This window comes from Clinocottus analis, unplaced genomic scaffold (genome assembly GCF_023055335.1).
Source record: "Clinocottus analis isolate CAN_PGR_092001 unplaced genomic scaffold, fCliAna1.0.p SCAF_7, whole genome shotgun sequence".
NCBI lineage: Eukaryota > Metazoa > Chordata > Actinopteri > Perciformes > Cottidae > Clinocottus > Clinocottus analis.
The window spans coordinates 12828618-12855702 of record NW_027176229.1 but is presented as its reverse complement, the minus strand read 5'-3'; the positions used below and the strand labels follow the sequence as shown (position 1 = coordinate 12855702).

The following is a 27085-nucleotide window of genomic DNA, read 5'->3' as shown; positions in this document are numbered from 1 at the left end:
AGGCTTAGTTGTTTACGCTTATTACTGCTTGTCAGGTAGGCAGAGAATCCTTCTGAAAATGAGCATCTACAGAAAAATACATGACTACTTCTTTATCTCTTTCAAGTACATCGGCTTACGATAATTTTCAGAGGCCTTTAAGAATGTCTTGATAGGACACAACAAACAGAAATTTAAGGTTTATGTTTACATGCGAGCATTTGAGTCTATGAATGTTTCACTGCACCACTGACAGTGTTGTTTGGCAGACAGTGTAAGAATTTAAGAAACGCTGCATCTGTTTTTATATGTATTAAAGCTGATATCATTATGGTCTTGCTTCAGTTGAAAGTACATACACAGTAAGAGGACATCATGGATTGAAACAGCCTCGATTAATGTCTCTGTTTGTAGAGGAAGTGAACAAAATAAAAAAGCCCATCATATGGTCTGGCAGATTTTGGGCACAGGACCAGAGATGACAAATGTGCTCTTGCAATAATTCAATCTGCTCTCATAATTCTCTAACTTTTAGGGACAGACAGAATGAAAAAATTCCGTCAGTTTAGCCGCCAAGTCAACGTCCAATAACTGTGATCAAGTGTTAGTTAAGATGCTTTTTCTCTCACTTTATCTATTGACAGATTGAGGGGTACAAATATACTGGGTAAGTGGCAGAAAGTTACTGTGAATATGTTAACGAGAGGATTTGGTACCAGATCCAAAATGTTGTCATTTTATTGATGTCACAGTAATGATATTAAGTTTAAGGAACAACAGAGCTGTACTGTTGCTAAATGTACTGTAGTAGGTGATTAGCATGGCTACAGAACATAATCTAGTGTAAATTGCTGCCTTTGTTGTTTTAATTCTTGCTTTCCACAACAATGTTGTCATATGAAATATGTATGTTTTTTAGCATTGACAACTGAAGTAAAACTGTGTTAAGATTATGTGTCAAGCCAACAAAAACCAAACCCAAACCTCTGGTATGAAATGTGCTTTTTCATCTTTGTGTACGCAGTGAAAAAGTTAAGGAACATCATACAAAATAAACAGCATTATTTATGAATAGGGTAAAATAATAAATAGAATAAAATTCACTATTTTTAGGTACAGTAAGTTATGTAAGATGTAAAATGAGAAATTTGTTTTCAAGTAGTTTAACTTAGTGTTGTTAGCTGCAGAGATGCTGTCGAGCCGTGGACAATGTGAAGCACAACCAGCACATGGCTGCATTTAGGAAGCGAAAGGGATCAGGTACCGCCGTTACAGGAACTGCCTCGAGGCCAATCTCAATATGTGTGGTACTGTAGTAAAGCATGTTATCTGTATTGCAAATAGTAATGTATGAATCCCCTTTTGTTTGCAGAATAAGATGTATGCTCTGGTGATGGTTGATCCTGATGCTCCAAGCAGAGCCAAGCCAACATCTGCTTACTGGAGGCACTGGTTGGTCGTGGACATACAGGTAGAGTAAGTCTACGTTAACCTCTGCTCTCACTTAAAAAAGCATCCTGTGGTTTAGTGATGGGGACACGGACAGCGTTTGTTATTGGATTAGGAGCTCATATGGTACCAATTTATGAAGGAGCGTTTGGATTTTTTTTTCGAGAAAATTTTGCATTTTCATAATCTCGAGGTCTCACTTGGCATGTCTTGTGTTTACATCTGCACTGGGGCCGATCGCAGGGCTGAAAAATTATGAATGGTTTTAAAGCCTAACTTGGTGGTAAAGGGATGCCAAGTTCAAAAAATGTTAATTTTTCATATCATGTATCTTGTGCAATAAATGCCTGTGACAAAAGTGTGGGAGTAAGTCTTTCTAAATGGCTGTGAAAGTTTGCAAGGCCCTGTCAGCAGCAATTTCCCTCTGCTGCAGAGAGCCCGGGACGTGTCAATGCAGGCGTGTGAGACTGAGATTGAGGAGAGCAGCATGCGAGGCGCACACTCTTTCTCCCATAGAGCTCCAGTCCCTCAGCTCCCCCTCCAGTGGAGAGATCTTGGCAGAGTGTCCTCCCTTCATCTGTTCCCCCAGGCAGAGCAGCTCCCCCAATGATCCACACTTCTCCATATTTTACACCCCCGAAATGGGCACCGCTCCGATCCCCTTATTTCTCTTCATATTTCACTCCTTTTTATCCATTCGTTTGTGTGTTTTCACATTCTTGCATTCTAACGCCAAATGCATGTTGAGTTGTTGATTGCCTCAAATATTTGGAGGTTTGTAGACATTTTATAATCCCGCGGGAACCGGGAGATCAACCCAGTAGATTAAGACTAGTGGTCTGAAAAACAACCACACAAAGACGCTTCGCCGATGTATCACTGCTCCCGTTTCTTTTTATAAGGCGTAGTTGTACACTAAAGTAAATGCCACATTGATTCGAAGATCCAAATGTGATGTATCTGGGATATACGGTATATATTAAGTAAACCTTTCAGCAGGTATTCAGAATTCAGAATTTTGTGATTCAGCTCATCGATGCTGCGCTTTAGAGATGATTTATTCAACCACATTTCTGCTTGCCAGCAAAGATGTTTACCTCATATCACTTGCATACGTAAACAATATACAAACAAAATTCCACTTTCTAAAATTGCATTAAGCATCACCTTTGCTTCTTATTTTTAAGCCCATGAAGTCTGTCTGGCCATGAGACCAGCTGTGAATAAACAAATGTTTTTCAAATGCTTAGACGGACCACATTCTCTCTAGCAATTCAATTTCCTGTCACTCGTGTGGGTGTTGACCTGCGTTGCCTATGTAGGGATTGGCCACTGTGCTGGGTTGTTTTTCTGATTGTGACTGGTGGTTGGTCAGAAGGGTTAATGAGCCTTTTGAGTGATGCCAACCTGTAGTGGGAGGTGTTTAATTGACCAGGGTGACTAGGTCACATCACACAACCTCAGTTTAGTTTTTTCAAGTGTCGATGTGAATGTGTTGGATTTTGTTTCAGGGCAGTTGTGATTTTGACAGCAGTGAAGTTGAATTTCATGAGTGTGTGTGTGTGTGTGTGTGTGTGTGTGTGTGTGACACACAGAGAGAGAGAGAGAGAGAGAGAGAGAGTATTTTTGTATTTTTGGTGTGAAACACCTTACAATAATAGTTAAACCGCATGGTAGATTATTTCAGTTATTTGTAAAGCAAAGTCATTTCTTTAGCTGAAGTCAGGGGTCATGCCTTCAAATGTCAAATGGATCAGTACTTTTGATCCTCACTCATTAAACGGCCCAAGCTGCACCAGCCATATTCTTGTTTTCTATATATATATATATATATATATATATATATATATATATATATATATATATATATATATATATATATATATATATACATTAGTCCAAGGTTATGCAGTCTTGTAGATGACTCAATAATTAGTGTGTATTCTTTATCTGTTGCCACAGCTAAGAAGGTAAAAGATTTCTTTATTTCAACTGGGAGTGAAGCAAGGTCAGGCTGGACTGACAGCTCGGCACAATAGATTTGCACTGATTCTTTAGCCGAGGTCTCATTAGAGCGGCAATTTCTACAGAACACGGACACACTAGGCTACCTTGTTTGTTATGGACTGATCATTCACCTTGCTTTGAGCTGAATTATTTCGCTAGCTCTTCACTGATCACAACATGTGCTGAGGATCTCCTCACAATGAGTCAGCCTTGCCAAAGCACTCTTTAACCACAGAGAGAGGTGTTTGAGAGCCTGATATTTGTTGCTACACACCGTACAGTGCCACATACTTGTAGTATTCATCCTCAACTATTGTGGAGTCTTATGTGAAGCCACATTTAGTATTAGCTATAGAAACAGGCAGGTTGATTGGTTTCTTGAGGAGAAAAGGCTTGAATTGTTGTTGAATTTTAACACTTCTGAAAATAATATGTCCTTAACTTCTGATGTTATTTTGTCTTGATGATTAAAAACATAAATTTTGTTTCAGGAAGAGAACATGTTATTGTTTATGCACAAATTTAAGTACGCACAGATACCACTATTTGAAGACCAATAAGAAGTACTTTTATTTTAGTACTTGCCGATTCTGAGAACCGATTTGAGTACTTAATAACACCATTACAGTTCTGACAATGACTCTTTTTCATCAGATGTTGGTCACTTTTTCACTTTTTAACTGTTCCACATTGAACATGGTGTTTCTTGACACAAACGGAGCACAGTTCGCCACAGCCTTAGCTGTTGAAATGAAGGGGTTTAAGGCCTCCAACGCTGTATTCAGTTCTCTTTTCACCTACTTTACTTTCATCATCAGCTGAAGGCTAATAAGTACAACACAAAACTTTAGCTTGAGTCTCCTCATGGGTCTTGAGGAGTTGTAGCATTCATTCACAAGCAAACAAGCACACACCGCAGTGCTACACACACATCGATAAGATAATTGATAACTTCATACTCTTGCTGTCTCGAGCAGTCACATGATTATGTCACGGCAGGCTTTTGATACACTGGCTGAAACACTGACAGATAATGCTTGCAAGGCAGACAGAGTTTTTAGGCTAACTGAACAGAGATTCATTGCAAGTTATTTTAGACTATTGCTTTCCAACAATAAATGATTTACATAGATGCAACCTATTTAGTTAGTATGTTATTGGTGTGGGCACAAGAAACAGATAATGCTGTAAGTGTGGAAATAAAGTACATTTCGCTCTATTCATGGCCAGCTGTATATATTTTACTAGAAACTTTTTACTGAATATGGCTTTGTCGCTTGCTTTGGTTTGGTTTTTAGATGTAAGCTGTGTGGCTAGGTGTCTCGTCTTCTCCCACCAGCTGTCCACTTTCTTTTAAAACTCACATTATTAAATGCGCTATGTGCATTTTCATCGAAACTGCCTGCATTTTTACTGACTCCTTAAGCAACAGAAACATATATTTAGAATCTTCTCTGTGTCTTTTTTTAATCAATTATGGACAATTACCAAAATAACCATCAACAGATTGTTGTCTAGCTCTCAAAGTCAAATTCCAGATTGTGAGCCTCTCCCTCCCTCACGCTGCTCTCCCAGAGTCTAAACCAATGCAGATGTTCTGGTATGGTCTCGCAGCGATAATTACTGTAACAAGCAAATCATTAGTATCTGAATAGAGGCAGCTTATATAAACTTTTACTTTTTTTTAACTTTTACTTGTTAATACTCATTTGCTCATTATAATGTTGGTGGTTTGTAAGTCGACATGATGCAATTTGAACCCAGCTAAAGATCTTTACTGCTCTAAAAAATGCCACGGTATTCACTAGCTCTATAAAATCCCCTTTTAAATAGCATTGTGTAGCCTTGTGTTTTCATGATTTTTTTTCTTACTTTTTTATAATGATGTATGAGGTTTCTCTTCTGAAGGTTTATCTCCATTACATTTTCTGGACCTCAAATTATTTTATTTCTAAAATGATTCTTTAAAAAAAAAAAAAAAAGGAATATCCACCATATGCAAACGCATTTATGCTGTCAGCTTTGTTGTTTGATTTGATTCTTATTTACAAGCAACATGAGGTTGATTTTTAATAAGACCAGAGAGTCATGCTGCATCATGAGCTGTAGTCAATCAGTGTCCTCTTCAGTCTGGACTCATTTATTTCCCGATTTACTTCAATACAGTCTTTGGATTGGAAGCCGTCATGTGTTTGTTAACTTCCTCTCCCTGGCTAATTGAAGGCCAGTTGGACAGTTTAGCACACAGTGTGCTGTGCTCATTATTATGGTGCATGAGGGATATGCATGCTTTAACATCCATCTCTGTTGTAGCAGCTCCCAAAGGGGAACAGAGCCTGTGTTCTGCTGCTGGTCAAGCAAATACAAACAGTGAAGTATTGTGACTGTGTCAGACCAGCTGGCTTTGTGTTTGTGAATTTTGCAGCCTGCAGAGATCGTCTGCTCCACACCTCAAGATGTCCTTTAACTGCAAAAGATTAGGCGTGTAACCCCTTATTGCAGTTTATTCAATGATTTTTGTCACTTAAAAAGGGTAACACTGGTGTTATTAGTCATTGTTATTATCAACCACTCACCCCATACGGTCCCCACCCACAAATTTGTCTTCTATCTGCAAAATTGTTTGATTGTTGATTGATCATAATGAAAAAATACTATGTGCCAACCATTGTGATGCTATAGCTTATTTATTAGCATTCCATATTATTGGGAACAACAATAGTTCATGTCACAGAGGAACAAGCTATATCAGGTTGATGTCAAGTTTTGCAAAAACTCTCACATAAGCCATTAGTGTTTGTGCTGAAGCAAATGATAGTACTGAGTGCTGAAAATAATTGTCTAATTGCTGCAAAAGCCAATATTCAATATTGCAAATAAACATACTCAATTGCATTGTTCTTTATCCTGTAATTATCTCTACTGTGGCATGTTGTGATTTAAGCGTTTATTTTTTGACAGACAGCTGCCCCCATATGGAAGCCAAAAACTATTTCCCAAAGGCCAGACAAACCATAGCTAGCTTCATTGTGAGAACAAAGAACCATTTGTATTATTCATAATTAAACTCTTATTGCGTACTGTGCTGGATATTTCCATTCTTCTGCCTCTCTCCTGCTCACTCTCGTTTCCCCTCTCCGTACTTTGCACCTCGTGCTGGGAACATCTGTCTGGCGTCAGAGTGGAGCCTGGCTGTGCAGATTGGAGCAGGTAGAGGAGCACATTGTAGCCCAGCTAATGATGAGAGTGTCTGCCCTCTCTCTTGGAGGAGACGCAAGCTGCTGCTTCACGCTCGCTCACTCCACTCATACGCCCAGGGAAACAGATTTCCAAACATATGCAGTATGTTTTTAATCCAGTTGAGCACTTCATTTCCCAGCAAACACAAATAACCTTACGGGACATCCATATCTTATGACAAGGGGGTGGGCGCAAAGGATTGAAAAAAAATCCTTTTTAATGTGATTTTTTTTCACTCAAAAGTTGCTAAACATGCTCATAACCCAGGTTAACCGTTTGCTTGTTTATGGTTTAACAAACTTTTACACAGACGTGCCTCCTGGCTCCAAGTCATATGAAGCAACTTTATCCAATCCAAACTCCACTTGGTGCACCTGTTGTCATCCTTTGTTTAAACTTAAACTGACAGCATAAGCACATGTTCTTTGTGAGCAGTGCCTGAAATATTTTGAACAGATTGTTGTCAAAGATATACATGTAAGAAGTAAGTAAAGTAAGTATCTGATTATGAGCTATGCCAGAACCTAAAGAAATGCTTTTAGTAAATTACGAAGAAGTCAGAAAACATCTCGTGCTGCTGGAATTATTTTTGACCCTGATTTCCAATGCGGGTCATTCATCTTTTTTCCTAAATATCCAAATCCTCCCTCAGTACAAGTCAACAATAGCCCTTCACATGGACGCTCAGCTGGAGGTGCTTAACATTTAGAGAGGCGCTCATCCTGCTGTCAGCTACAGCCAGACAAATGTCAGAGGTGGTACTACATGGAGCTCAGCTTGTGGAAGTCATTCCCTCACTAAACCTCATCAGACGCCCCTCTCAACCTCTCAGCCACATTGGGAAGCTGTTTGTTAGTTTGACTTTTTTTGATTTAGCCTGGCATCTTTTTTTCCTTTTTTTAAATTTTTTTTTTTAAAGCTTTTTGACCTTTTTTTAAGGTTTTCCACTTTCATGTGGGTTTGTGTGTGTGCTGTCTGCATGCACAGATTTGTGTGCAATTTGTGAAAGGTGTACCACTGATTAATGGGGCCCACTTCATACCTGAACTTGCTGTCACTGTGGCCTTGATACATCTGGACCCCTTTGGTCTTGTGTGCAAACGTCCTGTAATAATGCGATCGATCTTGTCTTACTTTTAGCTTATTAACAAGCACGCTCTTCTTCTTCAGTGTGGGCTGCTGCTCTCACTGTTCTTCGCCACCTAAAGGGAGATTACATAAGAATCCTCCGCTCAATTGTCAGCTCCATCCCCCGTTCGCATATAACACACACACTCACACACACACACAATACTGTAGCTGATAACCTACCAAGACTTGCCATCTCTATAATAACTGACCTCCCTGCTGTGGTTGCCGTGGTGAGATGATTGAGGAGGTTTCACTGCATGAAGAACGTGCGCTGCTATCAGAAACTGAATGCTGTTTGGCCAGCGAAGGATTTATCGTCCATAAACCATAGAATTCACAAGTTGCTAATAGTTTTTCTAAGGAAACAAAATTCATATTGATTTTACAAGTGAATTTAGTCTCCTTCATGGGGAGAAAGAAATTAACTCACTGACCTATTTGTTTTAGGAAGTTGGCCAGTACTTTGTGTCAGTGTGCTACATTAATGTACACCTGCACGCCGTCCTGGGTAAATCATGATTAGTCTCAAAGAAAATAAGGGCAACCTGGAAAGCCTCCTTTGATCCAGTCATAGCCTAGCAGGGAAAACAAGAACAGGTTGGACCTTCTCCATGCAAATGCAGTTTAAAACCAGTAGCTCTGCACACATAAAGGCGCTTCTTTTAATATGTGCCCCCTTTCTTCACACCCACGACCATTGTGTATAAAATCCTGTTTTTCCTGAAAAGATTTCTCGTCGCAGCCGCAGACAATGTTCCCCCACACAAGCTGTCGTCTTTGTCATCCCCCCCCCCCCCTCACACACACACACACACACACACACACACACACACACACACACACACCCTCTCACCCTCCACTTCAGTCAGTAAAGCAGGTTCTCTGGCAGTCGGCCCCGCGTGCAAATTCATGTGTTTCAGGGTACAGGTGGGGAGTTTGCCTGCCTACTGTTTCCCTGTAAACTGGTCAATTTTTGACAGACATGGATCGGGCGGGGAGGGGGGGGGGGAGCAGACATGGAAACCAGAACGGGGGAGAGAGGGGCGGGTAAATGAACAAATGTCAGGGTTAGTGGGGGTTTGCCTGGGCCGCGGCTGCAGAAAACGCTTCCTCTTAGGGGTGTCTCTTGATGGGGTGCGTTGAAGGGGAGTGAGGCATGCTGATAAAAACAACTCACTAACAATTATGCACACCTAAAATAGCCCTTACTTAAGTATATAGCATGCTTGGCAGTTAATTGTACACAAAAACAAAGACTTCACAAAAGACCTCCTGCAGCCAATGTATTTTCTTTTATTTTGGCATGATAATTAAGTGTGACAGCTATGAATGCAAAGTTGGCAGATATTATAGTGGCCTGTCTAACTCTACGTGCTGATTAGGATTGTTTGTATTCCAAAAGTTACACCAAACTAAAAACAAATTTAAAACTGCAGTATACTACAAATAACTCTATTGTATAATGAACAAATAGTTGGACCTGCTATGGAATTTCAGATTCTGCATCATAAAAGTGCACTTATGTACCAGAAACCTACCATGATTTTAAAAAATACTCAAATGTCTGTCCATCACTGTTACAACAGCTTATTGTTGGAGGTTTGGCAATTATATACAGATGTGAATGAACTGAAAATGAAATAATAATTTATATTATTTTCTCACAACTTGACAGAACAGAAAAAATGACACAAGAGAAGAGTCCATTCATGCAGATTACAGGCCATATATATATATATATATATATATATATATATATATATATATATATATATATATATATATATATTCCTAATCAAGCATTTAATGCAGTTTTCCAAATTTTCCTTGGAGATAATGCTTTTGTTATTGACAAGCGAAAATCCACCATAAATGCAATGCTTTAAGTAAAAGCCGACATGTTGTATGTGTTAAACCTAATAATTTGTGTACCATTACTGCGTTTCCTCTGAATTGTTCTCTGGATTTGTTCAACTTGTTCTTATTGATATGCTGTAGGACTAACAACCATAAAATCTACCAAGACCTCTGATCTGTACTATTGACCATTAATATAGCCAAGAGGTTTGTTACAATGTGGTATTTTTATGCTACACTTGGTGAGAAACCTGTTTACATTCCAGGGTGCTGTATAGTTCACTTCTCTCCGCAGCTCAGTCTGATTCCAAAGCACTGTATAGATTTCTTTCAGCTGATGAAATTAAAAAGACAGCAGTGTGTGTGTGGTGTGCCTTCCAGCAACGCGATTTGCCTGTGAGTTCACGATATGGGTTGAGAGGGGAGTTCCTTTGGGGGGGATTAAATAGCTCCCTCTCTTCCTTCCCTCCTCCCCTGCCCTCCATACTTGCAGAACACAAACAGCTTGCAGGGCTGTACAGTACTTGTACAACATGTTTGCCACAGTGCTGCTCACAGGTAACAATAAGCCAAGGTCAAAGGTTAAGAGGGATTGTAGAGCTCATATTTTAGTGTGTTCCTCTGGCAAACATTGTGCGCACAGGAACAGGAAACAGTGCCCATAGTAACGCTGGGAGAAAGAAAGAGTGAGAGACGGCGAGAGCAAGTTGGCGCAGAAGACAAGGGGGTATCAAAAAGAACAAGACCAATGCTGGTTTCAGATAGTCCTAATAAGATTAACACTGTCTTCGACAAGTAAAAGTTAGGACCGTTCTAGTTCTACTCTTTGACTAATCTAATACCAGTTAAACAGCTGGCCAAGATGAAAGACGTATATAGAGAGCTGTCTTTCCATTGTAACAATCACACCTAACCTAAACACAACTGAACTATGGAGTTTTCTGATCCTCTAGTATGAATAACCGAAAATAAGGGGTGGAAAAAGTACTTCAGAGCCACCAACTCTCACGGTTTTGCCGTGTGACACACGCTTTTTCATGTTTTCACACGCCACACAACCAATATCTCACGGCAGCAAAAAAAAGTCTGAGGCGCGTTGGTTCCTTTTCAAACTCCCAGACAATAGATGGCGCTAAGGAGCGCATCTGTAAACCTATTCGCTGCATAAACATCCTATTTACCCCAAACAGACAGTCACGGGAGAAACTCTCGCGACAGCAAAGTGGAGTAATATCTGCCTTGGGGGAGAATTAAGTTACTCTCTTTCTATGTATGTTGTTATCCAAGCTTCCTTGCTTGGTGTTTAGTGCATGTTTGTGCACATGAGTGTGCCACACTGGTTAGCTCGCGGCCGCCGCTCTGCACTAGTCTCATTCGGCCGACGACACTGTTGCAGAAGTGTAGCCCCAACCCTCCGGTGAGCTTTCACACTGTTGGCTCTGTCAGCATGTTTGCTGTGGTTTGTACTGTTAGCGCTGTTAGCACCGGTAGCTACAGGCCTCCAGCTCAGGCGGTGCCATGTTGAGAGCTGTTGAGAGGCAATAAGAACGCTCCCAATCTCATAGTATGCACCTTTAAGTAATCCATCGCCTAAGAAAACTGGTCATCTTTTTATACAACTACAAATTTGAGTTTGTCAAAAAAAATGTTTTGTTGTCAAGTAACCATCATGTAAGGATGCCTGGATCCATCAATTGTTAGATTCTTCCAGAAAGGTTTCTATGTTTGTAATTGAGAAGCGTCATAATGTTACCTATACACAGAAAATATGTGTTTCTTAAGGTTGCTGAAAAGACCACTGCTCTAAGCAACTGATGAACCTCGACGTCTATCTGAACTGTTGGTTAGATTTAAGCCATGGTGAAAGTCTATCTCTGTGAAACCAGATCCCTGCTTTTGTCAAGCTTTTGAATGGGAAGGAGATTATCCATTTAATCTTTTAATCATGCACACTGTATACATAGTTGGTCCTGTGCCTAAAACCTCTGTCCTGATGTATCACAGCTACCTTTTGCATTGAATTCCTCGAACCCGCAGACCCAATCAGGTTAGCTCTAACACTGTTGCACATGTTCCTCTCCAGCTGCCAGTATATTATACCCTTAATGCCCTGTTAAAATGCTATCCAGACCAACGGTGCACAAAATGGATTGTGAAAATATGTAGATTTTAAAATACAGCTTTTTTTAAATCCCTCATTGCCATAAATGTATTCAAGTAAAGGCAGATGTTTCATAACATGAATTAGGTTCCTGTACATTTTGCACAGTATATGTTCCCAAAAAGTAGGAATTCATAATGAAGATGCTTTTTGGCCTGAAATTGCTATTCAAACAATTATGTACTTAGTTTCTTCCAACAAATGCATTCCACATTATTGTTTTGCTTCATAGCAAAGCACCCAAAAGACTAAAACCTTTCATTTCAGCAAAGGCCGCTATTGGTCACCGTCAATAAAAGCATAAAAGCATTTATTTCCCACGTTTGTCAAATTAACAGCATACTCCATCTCCCATAGGACTTGTAAGGTTCATTAACCTTTCTGTGAAGTGGGACAGGTTTCCAGCAGTTACCATAACCTCTGTCTCGCTCCTACCTCAATTATAATAGAAGAATTAAACATCCAGCGATTCAAAACAGTAATGCTGCCTCTTAAATCCCTTTGTACCAGCTCTCAGTTGTTAATGACTAAAGACACTGAATGAACTATAGAGTTATCAACAGACCGAACAGCGGACAGAAGCAAATGAAATGACTGCTCTTAACCGAGGATTACTGACTACATGTTCAGTTTTTGTTTGATAGTTATATTTGACTGTTTCTAGAATTAGTATTCATTTTTTTTTAATGGTACGTTGCTTTTGTACGTTGCCTTTGTTTTCTATGAATAACAGAATATGGCATTGGTACATAAAACAGGTATTATATATTTGGAAAACTATCACATTTGTGTGGAAACACTTGATTGTTTATTACTTTATTAATCATTGTAATTACAGGATATTTCAGCCAAATTTTGCTTTTGGTTGCACCATGGCCGACAATCCTTCCAAAGTCAAAAGAATAGACTGACCTTGAACTAATTAAGTGGTCAATTACACGCCTGTTGATCTCTTTTAATTTCTTAATAATTAGATTAATTGTGTGGGCAAAGAGTTCATTCTCTTGTCCACCTACTCCTTCATCCTCCACCTCTTCCTCTCACTTTTCTTTCACCTCCTCCATGTTCGGCCCACAAGGTTTCAATACTCATTTATTTTGTGTCACCGTTCACACGTTAAAAAAAAAAGATTTTAATTCTGTGCCATTGACAATTTTAATAAGCTTAATCTTCCTCTTACTCTCCCACCCCCTTACATCTCCCCCGTCCTCATGTATTAATCAAAATTCAGAACGTGCCTGGATATATTTGTCTATTGTAACCTATTCATTTAGGATCTCCACAGATTTCTCTTTTTACGACCGAAAGCCGCTGTAGCCATGGAGCAGCAAGGCCTCGTGTTTGTCTGTGAATGTCTTCTGATGCTACTTGTAGGCAAGCTCAGGCTGGGATTTTCCAGTGCCACCCCCGTCAGTGGGAAGCCCTACATGGGGACATGTCAGAGCCTTGTTTGCTTGTTGTGCTGATGAAGCTGGGGGTGGGGCGAGTGGGCAGCCGTGTTCAGGTTCCAGGATTCCCTTCAAATGAGTCAGCCAGCCCCCACTCAAGCCGACTGTTACCTTGGGAACTCACGCCTGGGCTTCCCTCAACAGTACTAAAGTACAGACTCATCAGCACTCATAATCGCTCACACACACACACACACACACACACACACACCTACGCGCACACACATACACACACACACACACACACAAGCTTCCAAGGGCTCGCTAGCGGCATCCAGGTTGGAAGAAATTATCTTATTAAAACGTTCTCACTGTGGCCTCGCCTCTGCCCTGCTAGGCCCAATCTGCTCTGTGAGGATGAGATGACCAACCCAGCACGGCCACTTTGTTGAGGCAGATTAGTAATTTATGCAAATTAGACTGAATCGATGAGTGTGATAATGAGTTTGGGTGGTTAGTTTCTTAAGTCAGTGACTTGAGTAATAGTATGCTTCCATCCTAATGAGCCAGACCAGCGTTTGGTTCATCACAGTGTGTCGGGTGATGTCAGTGATGGCTGGAGTTCACTTAATAACTGGACTGTTTATGTTTGCAACTCAGTTCATTATCAAAGCCAAATGAGTTTCTTTACTAAAGCCATTAGTCCAGCAGGCTATTGTTAAGTAGGTTAATTTGTTGAAGCGCTGGAGCAGATCATGGGTGACTCCCCCACTGGCGTTCACCCTGTCCTGCTAAGACCAATCCATCCCGCTCAGCTGATCACCATTAGGTTGCTCTAACAACCAATCAACTCAGACTCTCAAGCCCATTAGGCTTTTTCAAAACACAGGGTCATCTACCGTAGCTGGAGACTCCAGAAAAAAAATATTTGTATGGTTGTGTTGGATTTAATTGGGGTTTGATTTTTCAGGACATTTAGCTGTTTATTTTTTTATTTAAAAAAATCACAATAACAAATCTGTTCGAAAAAAGTAATTTATCCAATACATTATCATCTATTTTATGGATAAACTGTGAACATTAATTACGTTTGATTCATTGATATTATTAAATTTGCCTCAGAGTGCTTAACAATCTGTACACCGACAACATCCTCTGTCCCGGGACCTCACATCAGCACAGGAAAAACCTTTAATGGGGAGAATAAAGTAAGAAACCTGAATTAGAGCAACAGAGGAGGAATCCTCTATCAGGATGAACAGCATTACAATATATTGAGTTGCAACACATTCAATGCATATGACAGAAATTATTTATATGATGAGAGAATTAGGCAGGATGAAAACGGTACAACTACCACCAAATAAAAACAGGATCCATGTAAACTTGTGAGTTTATTTGAGTTGAAAAGATGGATCTGTTAGCTGAGCTCTCATGTCATTCATCAGAACCTGGTTTAGTTTTAGGAAGGGTGGCACAGGTGTGGTTCATCAGTTTGATGACCATAAACCTGTTGAACTCAAGAAAGGATGGCAGAGGGGCAGCCTAGACCATTGCACAGGATGGCCCAATGTTGCTGTCATCGCCCGTCAATGTTAGGGAGGCCTAATGTAATAATCCATAACCATTAAATCCAGGTTGCAGAATATCAGAGACTAGGAAGGTCGATAAAGACAGTGGCCACTGCAAATTTCAGTGCCCACTTTACCAGTTGAGCTTTGCTGATAGATGGGACTATAATCACTATAGTACTGCCAGTAAGCCTCTGACATTGGATACTTATTCTACGTATAACTTGCTTTCTAGCTCAATTTTTTTCTCACTAAACTGCTGCATACTATGATTGTGTTGCATGCCATGTAAACTCAAACGTCAGGTGTTCTAAAGTGGTCTCTTTTCACCAGTTATACCAGAGAATATTTTCACCCACTCCATTTTAAATTCACAAGTGGCAGATTTACTCTGAAATCCTAAAATAAATAAGGTCATTATGAACATATTCCATGTCTTTTCTTCCTCGAAAAAAATCTTGTTTTACCGGTAAACGGTGAGGTTCCTTGTGAGACACAGACTTTTAATTCACAATAACCCTGCAAATGAATGGGCTGATTACTGAGGCGAAGATAAGGAGGCAGTCATAAGCACTTGGCTTGAGTGGAATAGGCGAGGGGGATGGTGGGGGGGGGGCGGCTGTGGCGGTACAAGTCCAGCCTCAGAAATAGAGCTGTGAACACCATCTGTCATGCTCTCTCTCCCCGTCTGTTAGCCTGACTGCAAGTAAAAGGGAGAATGATGCTCTCAGAACCGCATTACAAGGACGTGGGTGCTGATTGTCGTAGGTGTGGGTTTACAGGGTGTGCAGGGGAAGAGGAGGGAAGTGGTGTATATACAAGGAGGTGCATGAGTAACTGACAAAGGGAAGCACTCTCCCACACAAGGAGAAGGGTTGTTGGACAAGTGGGTATTCCTAGTGAAACCGCACCCCTGCACCTTCTTACCACCTCCTCGCGGACTCCTACCTTTTGTCAGAGGATTCCCAGCGGAAGTTATGTCGACACATTATACAAACACACAGCTTATCTTCTCGTCTAAGGCTGAGAGGGGTTCACAATGCATGTATAATGTTGAGCTTCATTTTAAATGTTGAGCAAGTAGTCCTTGCTGTCACCTGGCCACTCTCAAACCCAAAGGCTAATAATGTCTAAGACTTTAGAGATGATAATGATACTGCTATAAACTTTGAAAAAAATCCTTCATCGGGTGAATTCTAATAAATTAGTTGGTCTGTATAAGCCTCGGTTGTGTTTGAGTTAGAGCAGAGAGCAAAAGTTACTTGCGCTGAATATTGGTGGTTGGAGTGTCATTACGTGACCCACAGAAAAAGCTCTGGCGCATTTTTTTTTTAGATTTTTAGAATTATTCATTGCTCATAACGTGTAGGTTGTTTGGGATCCTTTTTGCTTTTGTCTGAGTCAGAGTGTGAAATAGAGTCAGTAAAACATGAAGGCAAGCTGAGCCACGATGAACAACAGGGAGAGGCACGATGAAATGTTCAGAACACTGGACTAACATTCGTTAAATCTGTTGTCTAAAGTGGTGGATGGCTCCTACATTTGAACAGAGCAGAGATAAATAAAGAAACCTTCAGCGAATATAGTTTTGTTAACATTTAAGAACAAAGCAAATCTTTAGCCCATCGTATTGTCTGGATATACCATTTCATTTGATACTTACGAATGATTTAACAATTGAAACAAAGTCCAGTCCATCCCCTTCAGGTGCCAGAAGTGCTCTCCCACCTCAGTTTATGCTCACTGGTTCATCAAAAGTAAGCTCTACTTTTAACATAATGGCACACCTTTATGCTTCACAGTATGTTGTTCTTTTCTGTTAAGTATGTACAATACTTAACATCCATATTGATGCTTTTAGTTTATCTTGCTGTCAGTTTCTGCCTCTCCCACACAGCTCAGTGTGTGATTCATTATCACAGCCACTAGAATGGGTATTCCCCTCGTATGAGATGTAAAAGAGTCGTCTCGTTTTGTTTGACTTAATTACTCTCACATGAACTCAAACTAAAAACGAAAAAGCTTTATTGTAACTTCCACACTGGTATCATGACGGTTGTGATGAATGGCCGTTTGATGATTTTTGAGGTTTAAGATTTGGTGGCAGGAATGATTCATAATCTGTGTCATCTGGTCACAGTGATTTGTGGTGATTTATTTATTAATTCAGCTCACTGCTTTACATTCAATGTTTAAATTTACACTGGTATATGTTACACTGTTTATGTTAGTTCATTTTATAACTATCAAACAATAAGAGTTTAAAGAGCAAACCTTCCACTCTAGTAAATATATGTGTTTGGTAAAACTTATTAAATCAATATGAATAAATAAATATTTAAAGAGTAGTGCAGATTATTCTAAAATATAATTCATGGTATTGTATATTTTGAGCTCTGTGATTGAACCTCAAAGACATTATGTGACTCATGGACATACGAATTTAAATAGTGGTTGTAGTGGGTTCCTTGGTAACTGCATAAATAATGAACCAGTTCCTCGTGTTATTTAACTTTCAGCTGTTGAAATGACATAACTTGCAAAATTCCAACAGTTGAAACACTGACACAGAAGCTTTCGTGGTAAAGATGCACATTTTAATATTCTGCTGCTTTTCAGTTGAGTGCTTCAGGTTAAACGAGTATACAGAGACTATCTGTGACTGGATCTATATCTATATATGCTGTGATTTTGATTTCTATTATGACCAAGCAATACAATTACAATACTCAAGCTACTGGCATCTGCCTTATGTAATGTAACTTTGATCCTCAGCTGTAGGCCAGCATGATCCAAAAATGAAACAGTTTACGGTTGGTTAGTGTACCTGTGTGCTGTACTGCAAACGTGATGCTAGTCAGTGTATATGTGTGATATTTTGTGAAACAGATGTGTAATGTTTGAACACATAGTATGTACTGGAGAATATTCTCTTTAGATTCTCTTGTAATCATTTTACCTTGATGAAAATGTAACGCAAACCAAGAGTGCATGTTGTTTATTTGTTACTTCTTTTAATGTTTTTTTTAAAAAATGTTTTTCTAATGACGTCCATCATGTTAACTTGTTTTGGCAATGTCTATTGTCACTGGACATGGTATCCATATTAAGATAGTTATCCTTAGTGTCTAAATTGTTGTTTTTTTTACAGTTTTTTCCAATCTATCAACCATGCAGCACAATTGCTGTTAGAAGAACTTAAATGAGAGACCTAAGTAAGAACATGTGTACCAGCTCATTGGTGAGCGCAACCGACAATGTGTGAGCCTCGTAATCACGTTATATCCCTCATCTATGACATCATCATTCCCAGATTTTGCACGGGTGGGGTTAGCGAGAAAATCATTTACCAGGATCGGTTGGAATTGAATAAATTAAATTAAATCAAACTACGATGAATTCTAACCGCTCAAACAACACTCATTGATATTATCGGTTCATTATACGTGCAGTATAACAATTAAACTTTGCACTTGTATTTGTAATTATAAAGAAATACTGCAAGAATAGAATTGTACACAGATTAAAACCCATACTTAAGGCTAAACCTTAATACAAAAAACATAATTAACACAGCGAGCGGCTGTCAATCATTTAGTGTTCAGAACTTTTCACGCTCTGTGTCCCGCCCCCACAGCAGGGTCCCTGAGGGAGGCCGCCCACCATGTGAGAATGTCCTTTAGATTAGTGTGAGCAAGTCCGTCACTCCCCAGTGAACACCAAGAGTCAGCGACCTCACACTGCCCTGCCCCGTCACAACTACTGTGAGGCCAGCTCTGCTCAGGAGCAGTAAACCCACCTCAACCACAAAACCGATTACTTTTAAGATGTTTATACCTTGTGAGTATTAATATATGTGATTCTACGTGAGTTATGCATATGATTAATGTGTCTTTTAATGTTTGGGCTGAATTTCAATTTTGCATTCATTTGCTGTTGTTAATCTATGTATTGTAATAAAATTAAAAACGCAGAGGGTGCGAGAGTGAGCGAGCGAGAGTCAAGCATTAAGATGTGGGAAAATGTTGCACGCTCTAATGTTGACTACCTGTTGCTATGGCAATGGGTTTGGATCCTGCTGGCTGCCGGACTCTTGCTATTTCTAAATAAAGCATTTTTTTCTCACTGATCAGTGGATGAAGAAGACACTCTCAGTTGAAACTAATCTTCAGAATTTTAGCAGGCTGTGCAAACACTGGTGCTCTGCGCGCTCACACTGCTTAACAGCAGTTACAGAATTAAAGATAAGAAGATGTACAATAGAGGACACATGCTCCGCTGCTGCGACATTTCTATACTGAAAAGTCAAATATAAATGAAACCGTTATGATTAACTACAAATTATATCTCAGTCATTCTGGTCTGGATTTAAGGAGACACTATGTACTTATGACAATAGTTGTAACAATTTAACTGGCACTATGTATCATGATCGACTCCAAAACGCATTTGTGATCTGTCCAATTTCCTAAATCTCCACATATGACTTGAAAGCCAAATCTTCCCATTTCCTTGTCTAGAATATAAAGTAAATACCAATACTGAGGCTATTTATTGAATTAGTAAGACAGGAGGATCAAGTTGTCTTTCCAACAGGCTAATATTTTCATTTCCTATTTAAAAAAAATTGTTATTGCTGAGTGAAAAATGTGTTTGCACCATACTGAATCGGTCCACATCCCCAAAGAGAACAAGGCTTACGTTTCTATATCCCTGTTAGCTGTATTTTATCCATTTCTGCTTCAGGATCAAAAGAGAGGAGAGAGAAAACTGTCCTGCTTGTCTTTTGTCCCTGCGCGCTGTCTAGTAACACAGTACCTTTGTCCCCCTGTGGGGGGAGCCTGTGTGTGCTGAAAAAGAGGACAGAAATAGGTGCTCAGACCAGATATTTGATGCTTTCGATGGGGACTTCCAAGCTTACCTCAAGTGGGTTTTGGGCCATTTCACAGACAACATATTTAGTCATTTTTCCTCCCACTCAAGGATGCAGCCGTCTTGCAATAAGCAGCCAAGTCTATTAAACAAACATTCCTGTGTGCAATTTGCAGTGTGAGGTGCTTGACTGTGTGCTTCCTGGGTATGAGGGAGTTTAACCTGTCAAATATACACTAGAAAATGCTTATGAAAAATATCTCCGCTTCACATCGGGTGACATGATGTCAGTTTCTAGGCAACAGGAATGTAAGATTAATAATATGGGGAATTGCTACCTGGAAATACACTCAGTGGTTTAATTTGCTTGAGAACTGTTTTTTTTTTATTTTTAGATACTTGCGACAAATTATTGTCTTTTCCAATCATCATCTAAGTCTCAATGTTTAATAGATCTATGCTTGATACAAATACATTGATATCACAGCATATGTCTATTAAATGACAAAATAGGCTCCAAAAACAATTGTCTTGGAAATTAAATGGCCACTCCTGCCTTTCTTAAGTTGGTAGTGGGTACCACTGAGCTACTCAACTGTACAATATTTGTTTGTGTCAGTACAAAACAAAAGTGCCATCATGTTGAATTTGTTTGTTTTTTCCTCATCAGTGCACTGACATTACTATCCATCATAAATTTCCCAAATGTTTTGCCTGACCAACTGTGTCTGAATTACCAGGGCAATGCACTCAAAAAAGGACAGATACATGGGAAGACCCTCACTGGTAAGTGTTTTCTTCAACATTTGTGTTATATAAGCTTGTTTTGTTTTTGGTTATCATTAGTATTGATTTCATTATCACTTTCAACAATTTACCTTAAAGTTACTGTAAAGAACTTTGAACTAGCTATGTAACAGTCTCAAAGGTAATACTGATGCCTCTTTATGATAAGACGATCAGCGAGAAGATTTTCTATTCCCATACAGTTATTTTTAATGCCTGTCATTGGTGCCACCGGGTTTCGAAGAAAATCAGATGAAATTATGCAGGTTCACTAGAAACTCCGTCAGCTCCGGCTCCAGGGGGCCTCCGGCAGCAACCAAAGCCATCACAGACACCGCGCTGCTGGAGGCCCAGGCCGTGCTGCTGGACCCACGAGAGAGAAGGGAGGCGCAGGAGAAGCAGAACCAGGAGTGAGCAGGGCAGACTGTCAGACCCTGCTGCAGTGAAATGAGAGGTTTTCTATATAGAAGCTGGTGCTCAGAAAGACGCCTCACTTTTGTCCACAGGGAAAGCTTACTTGAACACAAATTGAAACATGCTTGTAGTAGCTTCAAAGTAGGGTTGTAATCTTCAGAAACATGATTGATATATTTGTTGAAATTCACATTACTTCCTGACAGCAATCATAAAATAAAATGCTCTGTCAAAAAAAGGGGCAAAACTCTGGTGTGGTTGGGACTGTAATAAACTCCTCCAATCTCTTCATTCTACCCAAATTTGCATTTGTGAGCGAGTGCAACAACTGTAACAGCAACAATAGTGTTGAAAGTCACATGTAAACCACAAGAGAGTGATTTTGGATGTGTTTACTGTCCTCAAGTGTCTGTGTTGATTTAAAGAGGATTTATCCAAAGAAGAACATGCCCGCTTATGTCCCTAAAAGAATTAGGATTTCATAGATTAAGCCCACTGTTAGAGTTTTAGTTGCATCATTGAGATAATCGTATATATGTAATATCCCCAATCTCAGCTCTCCTGATACTGATTCTTTGCTTTTCCTCACAGACTATCATCCTCCAACCCCTCCACAGAAATCTGGTTTTCATCGCTACCAGTTCATGTTGTTCGAGCAGCTTCCAAACACACCAGTGTCCCTCACTGAGCAGGAGAAGTCGTCCCGCGGTAAAGAGTCCGCTCACCAGCACCTTGAGTTCACAGCCCTGTTGGCCCCTGCATTTACCAACACTGATCAGCTCAACTTGCAGCAGCTAGTTGTAGAATCAACAAAAGAAAGGTTGCACCAAGGAATTAAAACTCAAGGCCCGAACACTACCTCTCAAATTAGCCTCATAATAGTTGTTTGTGTTTTAGCTGCAGGTATTTTGGGGGGATTAAGCAAGTAGATGATTCTATTTCCTGACACACAGTCCTGACATACATATAGTTTGGTCATTTTACAACATTAGATTGAAGTAGGTATTTGTGATCTGTTTTAGTGGGCTTAATCCTTTCTTTAGGGTGTAATATTTCCATATTAGGATTTGATTTATTATATAATGCTTTAAGACACTCCAGCCAGACACCATCTAACCACCTGGAGTTGGTCTGTGGCAGTTTTCTCAGGACACATCATTATGCATAATAAAAAAACAAAAAGTATGAGCATTTCTTTCAAGCATTTGGAGTTGCTTTGCTTTGGAATCATTTTCTCCAAGTACTTAACAAGGGAAATGTTAATGAGGTTAGTGAGTAAGTCTGCTGCAGTTTTAATACCTGAGGGGTCAAGAAGACAAGTATGGTTGGCTCCCACGCACACCTGCACAGGTCTGCCTGACCATGTCTTGTTAGCCCAGTCAGTGCACATGAACTGTGTACATCGACGTCTAACCTTGATAACTGTTGATATTATTACCAGATCTTCTTTTTTTTTGGTTTGTCTTTCAAAAGACAACCATGTTTGTCTGGCAGAAAGCTGAGGTATTGTTTTGTTGATACTTCAGGTTTTCTAAATGTTCCTCCCCCTGAAGAAAAGTCTCTTGGAGGTGGGCAATTGCACTTGGATGTACAGTGCGGCACCTCGCAGGAGGCGTGCTCGTCTGTCTGTTCTACTCGGGTCACAGCCAGCGATTTGAGGGCAGATCAGGGCGGTGTGAAACTTCAAGCGATGTGGCCGTGAATGAGTGGAGCTGCCAGTCTGTGCTGTTTGAAGTTTTGACAGCTATGTCAGCAAACAATCAAGGCATATTAGGCTGAGGTCTGTTTGATGTTGAAACCTTTGGAAAAATACATGTCAAAGTTGTACTTTGGAGTATTTTACATATCCAAACTCACATTTGGGAAGGTATTGTTGTAGTATTCACTGTGTCAGAACTCGTTAAGATAAATAAATTGTAGCATGAATAATAGCCTGCTATTTAGAATATTTTAATATATCCTTTTGTGCAAAATAAACTGGAGCATGCTCATTTTCTGCAAGCAGCTCCAATACAGAAGTTGCCCCCACATCATGGAGTGATTGAACTGAGTGGATCCACCCATCCTTAATCTACTGGATGAGTTTAACTCCCGCTGTTGCACATCCTCTCTCTTGCAAACTGTTCTATCTATAATTAAATCAAGAAATTCACTCTTAGATAATCAAATGTCTCATTTGATGGGTCAATTCTGGAGAGGATAACTGCCCTTGTAAAGAGGGTTATAATATATATAGACACTGTAGTACACATTAAAAATGAAAGCCTAGCCAGAGTTTATTAATAGAAACATCTTCAATTTTACGGTTATTATTGGTTTGCTTGAATTCAATGGTGTACCTGCTGTATTGATGGCCTTTACTTAGTCATGAGTACGGTATTCCCACACAGACAAGACGAACGGAGGGAATCCCATGTCTCCCCACCTCCTCCGTTAAGTATGTTCACTTATTAGCGTCTGTCCTCCCTCCATGTGGTATGACACAGAGAGCATTTTTCATAGCCCATGACATTAATTGATGTGATTTGCAAAAGGAGAGCATTTAGACGTGGGTGGGAGACTCCTAATGATCGTTTTCCACTTCCAGTAGCGCAGTCATTGACTCAATTTTATCGCAGATTTGTCGTCTTTTTTCTTTTCATCTCTGACCATCGCTTAAATAGTAAAGGGGTTGAACAATGAGAGGTGGAGCAGGGCTGTTGTGCAGAATTGTGGGAGTCTGCTGTGCGTCCTGTGATAAGGTTATGAATGTGGGTCAGTGAACTGATGGAGACAGCTGGTTTGTTACACAAGGAACTACAGGGGGGCTGCACTCTTGGCACCAGGCACAGGGGCGTGATCGTGGGGAATCCCCTTCACTCTGGGCGCAGGAAGGCTGTCCCTGACTGGAGACTGCCCCTGTGCCAGGGCGGGGGGCAGGCATGGGCACACACTTGTGATACTTGTCAGCCACTTGGCAAGCCCTCAATATGTCCTGCTACTGTTCAGTGCCACCGAGTCAGTTTGTCAAGGGAAACAGTGTTAGCGTTTCCCCGGCCAGGGAAACTGAGGCTTCCAGGCCCCTGTCTCCTGAATGGGACCTCAACTGTATTGATCAGAAAAAGAACAGCATTAGAAATATTGGATAACAATATAGAATGTATCAGTTCTTGTCTTTTTTTTTTAAAGTAAATCACAAAGCAGAGGATGTCCACGATGATCATGTTGTGTGAATGAAAGGATCACAGTGGAGTTCGCTGCTGGATGGTGTACGTTGCTCATCTTGCCTCCTAGAGCCCCTACTGCCAGCTCAGCACACTCCACAGTAATTGAAGCCATTTGCAATGTTGCAGTGTGGTAATGGGCAGATCCATGTCTACCACCCACCCACAGCCTCTACCATTAATCAGAGCTGCGTGGAGTCAAGAGAGCCAGGATTTGGTTGCTACAGCAGGCCTGAGTTCCAGCCAGGAGTCGGCTGCCTTAAAGGAACACTTTGACGTTTTAAATTTTGGCTGGTTGTGTTTTTTATTTATTTTTTTTGAACAAATGCTTGTTGGTTTGAGGTAAAAGTTTCTTAATTTTTCCTCAACTCCTACCATCCATGAATAGCCTAATTATTATTCACTGCTGAAATGACTAACCAAAGAGCTGAAACAGCTAATCACTAAAATATCAGATTCATTTATTTACAAAAGTGTCCAATATTTTGTTGTTACAGTTAGTTACTTGATTTGCTGCTTTTCTTTGTCATATGTGAAGGCAAACAGAATAAAATGCAATGTTGGACTGTTGGATGGATAAAACATTTAATTTGTTGACATCAAACTGTATGAAATTGTGATGTTATTTTTCACAATTCATAGCCCAAATTACTATCAGTGATGAAAATAAACATGAACAGCAACAGGAGCTGAAAAAAAAGTTGATTAATAGAAAAAAATGTTTAGCAAATATCTCGGCAATTTATGAATTGCCTGGCTCATATAATAATGTATTGATGTATACCCTGCAGTTTGGCAGGCGATGAACACTAACCCAATAGAAATCAACATATGACATCTCTTTGACATTAATTACTCAGTACCCAGTTCGGTGAATTTGGTAACGATGTAGGCTGCTATATTGACAGCTGGCTGTGAGCTGAGAGCAGCAGCCAAACAGTGCGACTCCGCTCCTCCACTCATGTCCCTCCTCAGCAGTCATCTGCCCCACTCAAGCATCTCTGAGCGAGACCCATTTTTATTCCAGAGGCACTGCTCTGTGGCTGACCCCTGACCTCCGACACCCACAAATACTTTGCCCCTCATGCAATTAGGATAGCATTATTATGAATATGAATGTTCAGTAAAGCTCTTCCCCTGATATGGCTCCTCTTACTCTACTGCTATGAACAAGATCACTTGGTTTTGAGTATTTTTGAGACACTATAAGAGGTTTAACAGGGACACCGCCCACACCACAAAATGTAGCAGTTCTGTGTCACCTCACAGCAGTCCTGATCTTCCTGCCATACCCAGACGGAGAGGAAAGGTGGAAACAAAAGGCGAGGCAAGAAGACTCTAACATTGCCCTCAGGTCCGACACTATCTGTCCTTTCCATGAGCAGGCAGATGGGAGAGGCAGAAACGTGTCTCTGCACTACAGACAGACACCAGCCTATTTTAAGGTCATTTGTTAGTCTAAGCATTTGCAGGCTACCAACCAGTGTGATAGCACCAGATATTGTGAATTCGCCTAATTTTGGATTGCGCCCAATGATTGCACAGCTTTAGACAGGATTATGCGTGTAAAGCCTTACAAGCAGTGCCTGGTTTTGACTCTCCGTCTGATCGTTACTCTACAATAAAGTGATCTTCAGTGTGACGTTCTCCGTTTGAGGAAATGTTGCCTAAAACTACTAAACGGTTGGTTCCTCTTCTGAAAAGGGAAAGAAAAACTTTGACTATTAATGCATGACTGCCATGGAAGTCAAATCAGCCACGTGACTCGAGGCCCGTACCTCTATATTCGGTATGAGGTTTGTTCCCCTCAGTTTTCCTTGAAGGTGCTACATCTATTGGGCAAGGGACCCTGTTCTGGACATGCAGGGGAGTTTGGGGATGTGCAGAGGCGGTGCATTATCTCCCACTGAGGCACAGGCCAGAGGGGCCACTGGGGCCATGCCCTATCATACAGGCAGGTCACTTGACTCCATTGCCCTCACTTGATTATTGGAGCCCTTTCTTCAGGCAATCATCATTCACAGAGGGGACTTGGGAAGATTCAGGTACTCATCTGATCATCTCTGAGTTATTATTCATCATCCTTTCCAGCTGAGCTCAGACCTTGATCCGACCTTGTGGCAAACACACCGAGGTGTCAGTCTCATAGGCTAAACATGTAGTGGGGATCAGGAAGGGAGCATGAGCCCTAAAATAGTAATAATTCAGTCATTCTGTCATTGTAATGTTTAAAATGCTCCAATAAATTAATGTGCAAATTGTAACTCGAGTTAATGATTTTAGAGGTGTCAAATACAATAATGGGTTCTGAAAATGAAAGGAATGATTGTGGCCTTGAATAGGACTTTTTGTCTGAAATCTAAATGAATCCTTTTGAATTGTTTCTACATTGATGGGAGCTGCCCTGACTGCGTTTGATGTGAGTGGTGGCGGCAAAGTGTATTTCTTCTCCCATATCTCCTCTGCGATACTGCAGAGTACAAAATGTGGCTTTCTAATGGCGAAAACAGCTCCTGCTGAGGCCTGTAAAGCAGCTGCAACGAGAGGTGAAAAGCAGTAAGGTTTCTAACCCGGCAGAGTCAGACTCAACACCTAAGTGTAAGACCATTCTCTCTACAGATTTGGATGATTTCAATAGTTGGCTTACTTTTCAAAAGATTAAATTTCCTACGCTATTCTTGAGCAGCTGTTCATTTAATTACTTCACATATGGAAATACCATTTTATCACCGATTCCCTGGATTTCGGAGCACAGCATTGTCGTATGTACACTCAAACATGTGAAGACACAGACAGACAGACACTCGCTCTCTCTAGAATCTGTTGAAGTTTGCAAGTTTTAAACACACAGGGTCTTGGAGTCATAATTGTGAATTTGTCTTTTTTTTTTAAAAGGGAGGGGAAGCTGCAGGGAATCAGCGGTTGTCAAAATCTTAGAAGTGATATTGTCATACCAGCCGGATGGCCGTCTGGTGTTTGTTTAAAAGGGGAGGGAAGAAAAAAAAAACAGTCCAGGCGATTGAATCA

General features: G+C 40.4%; 1 protein-coding gene across 1 annotated transcript in view; it reads left to right on the top strand.

The window, feature by feature from the left end:
- Positions 1 to 27085, top strand: part of LOC137779137 (phosphatidylethanolamine-binding protein 4) — a 47165-nt gene that overhangs the window by 19510 nt on the left and 570 nt on the right. The window contains exons 4-6 of the mRNA XM_068566660.1: positions 1352 to 1450; positions 20396 to 20441; positions 21447 to 21563. Coding sequence (XP_068422761.1) covers positions 1352 to 1450; positions 20396 to 20441; positions 21447 to 21563 — 262 coding nt within the window. The remainder of the gene's footprint in view (positions 1 to 1351; positions 1451 to 20395; positions 20442 to 21446; positions 21564 to 27085) is intronic.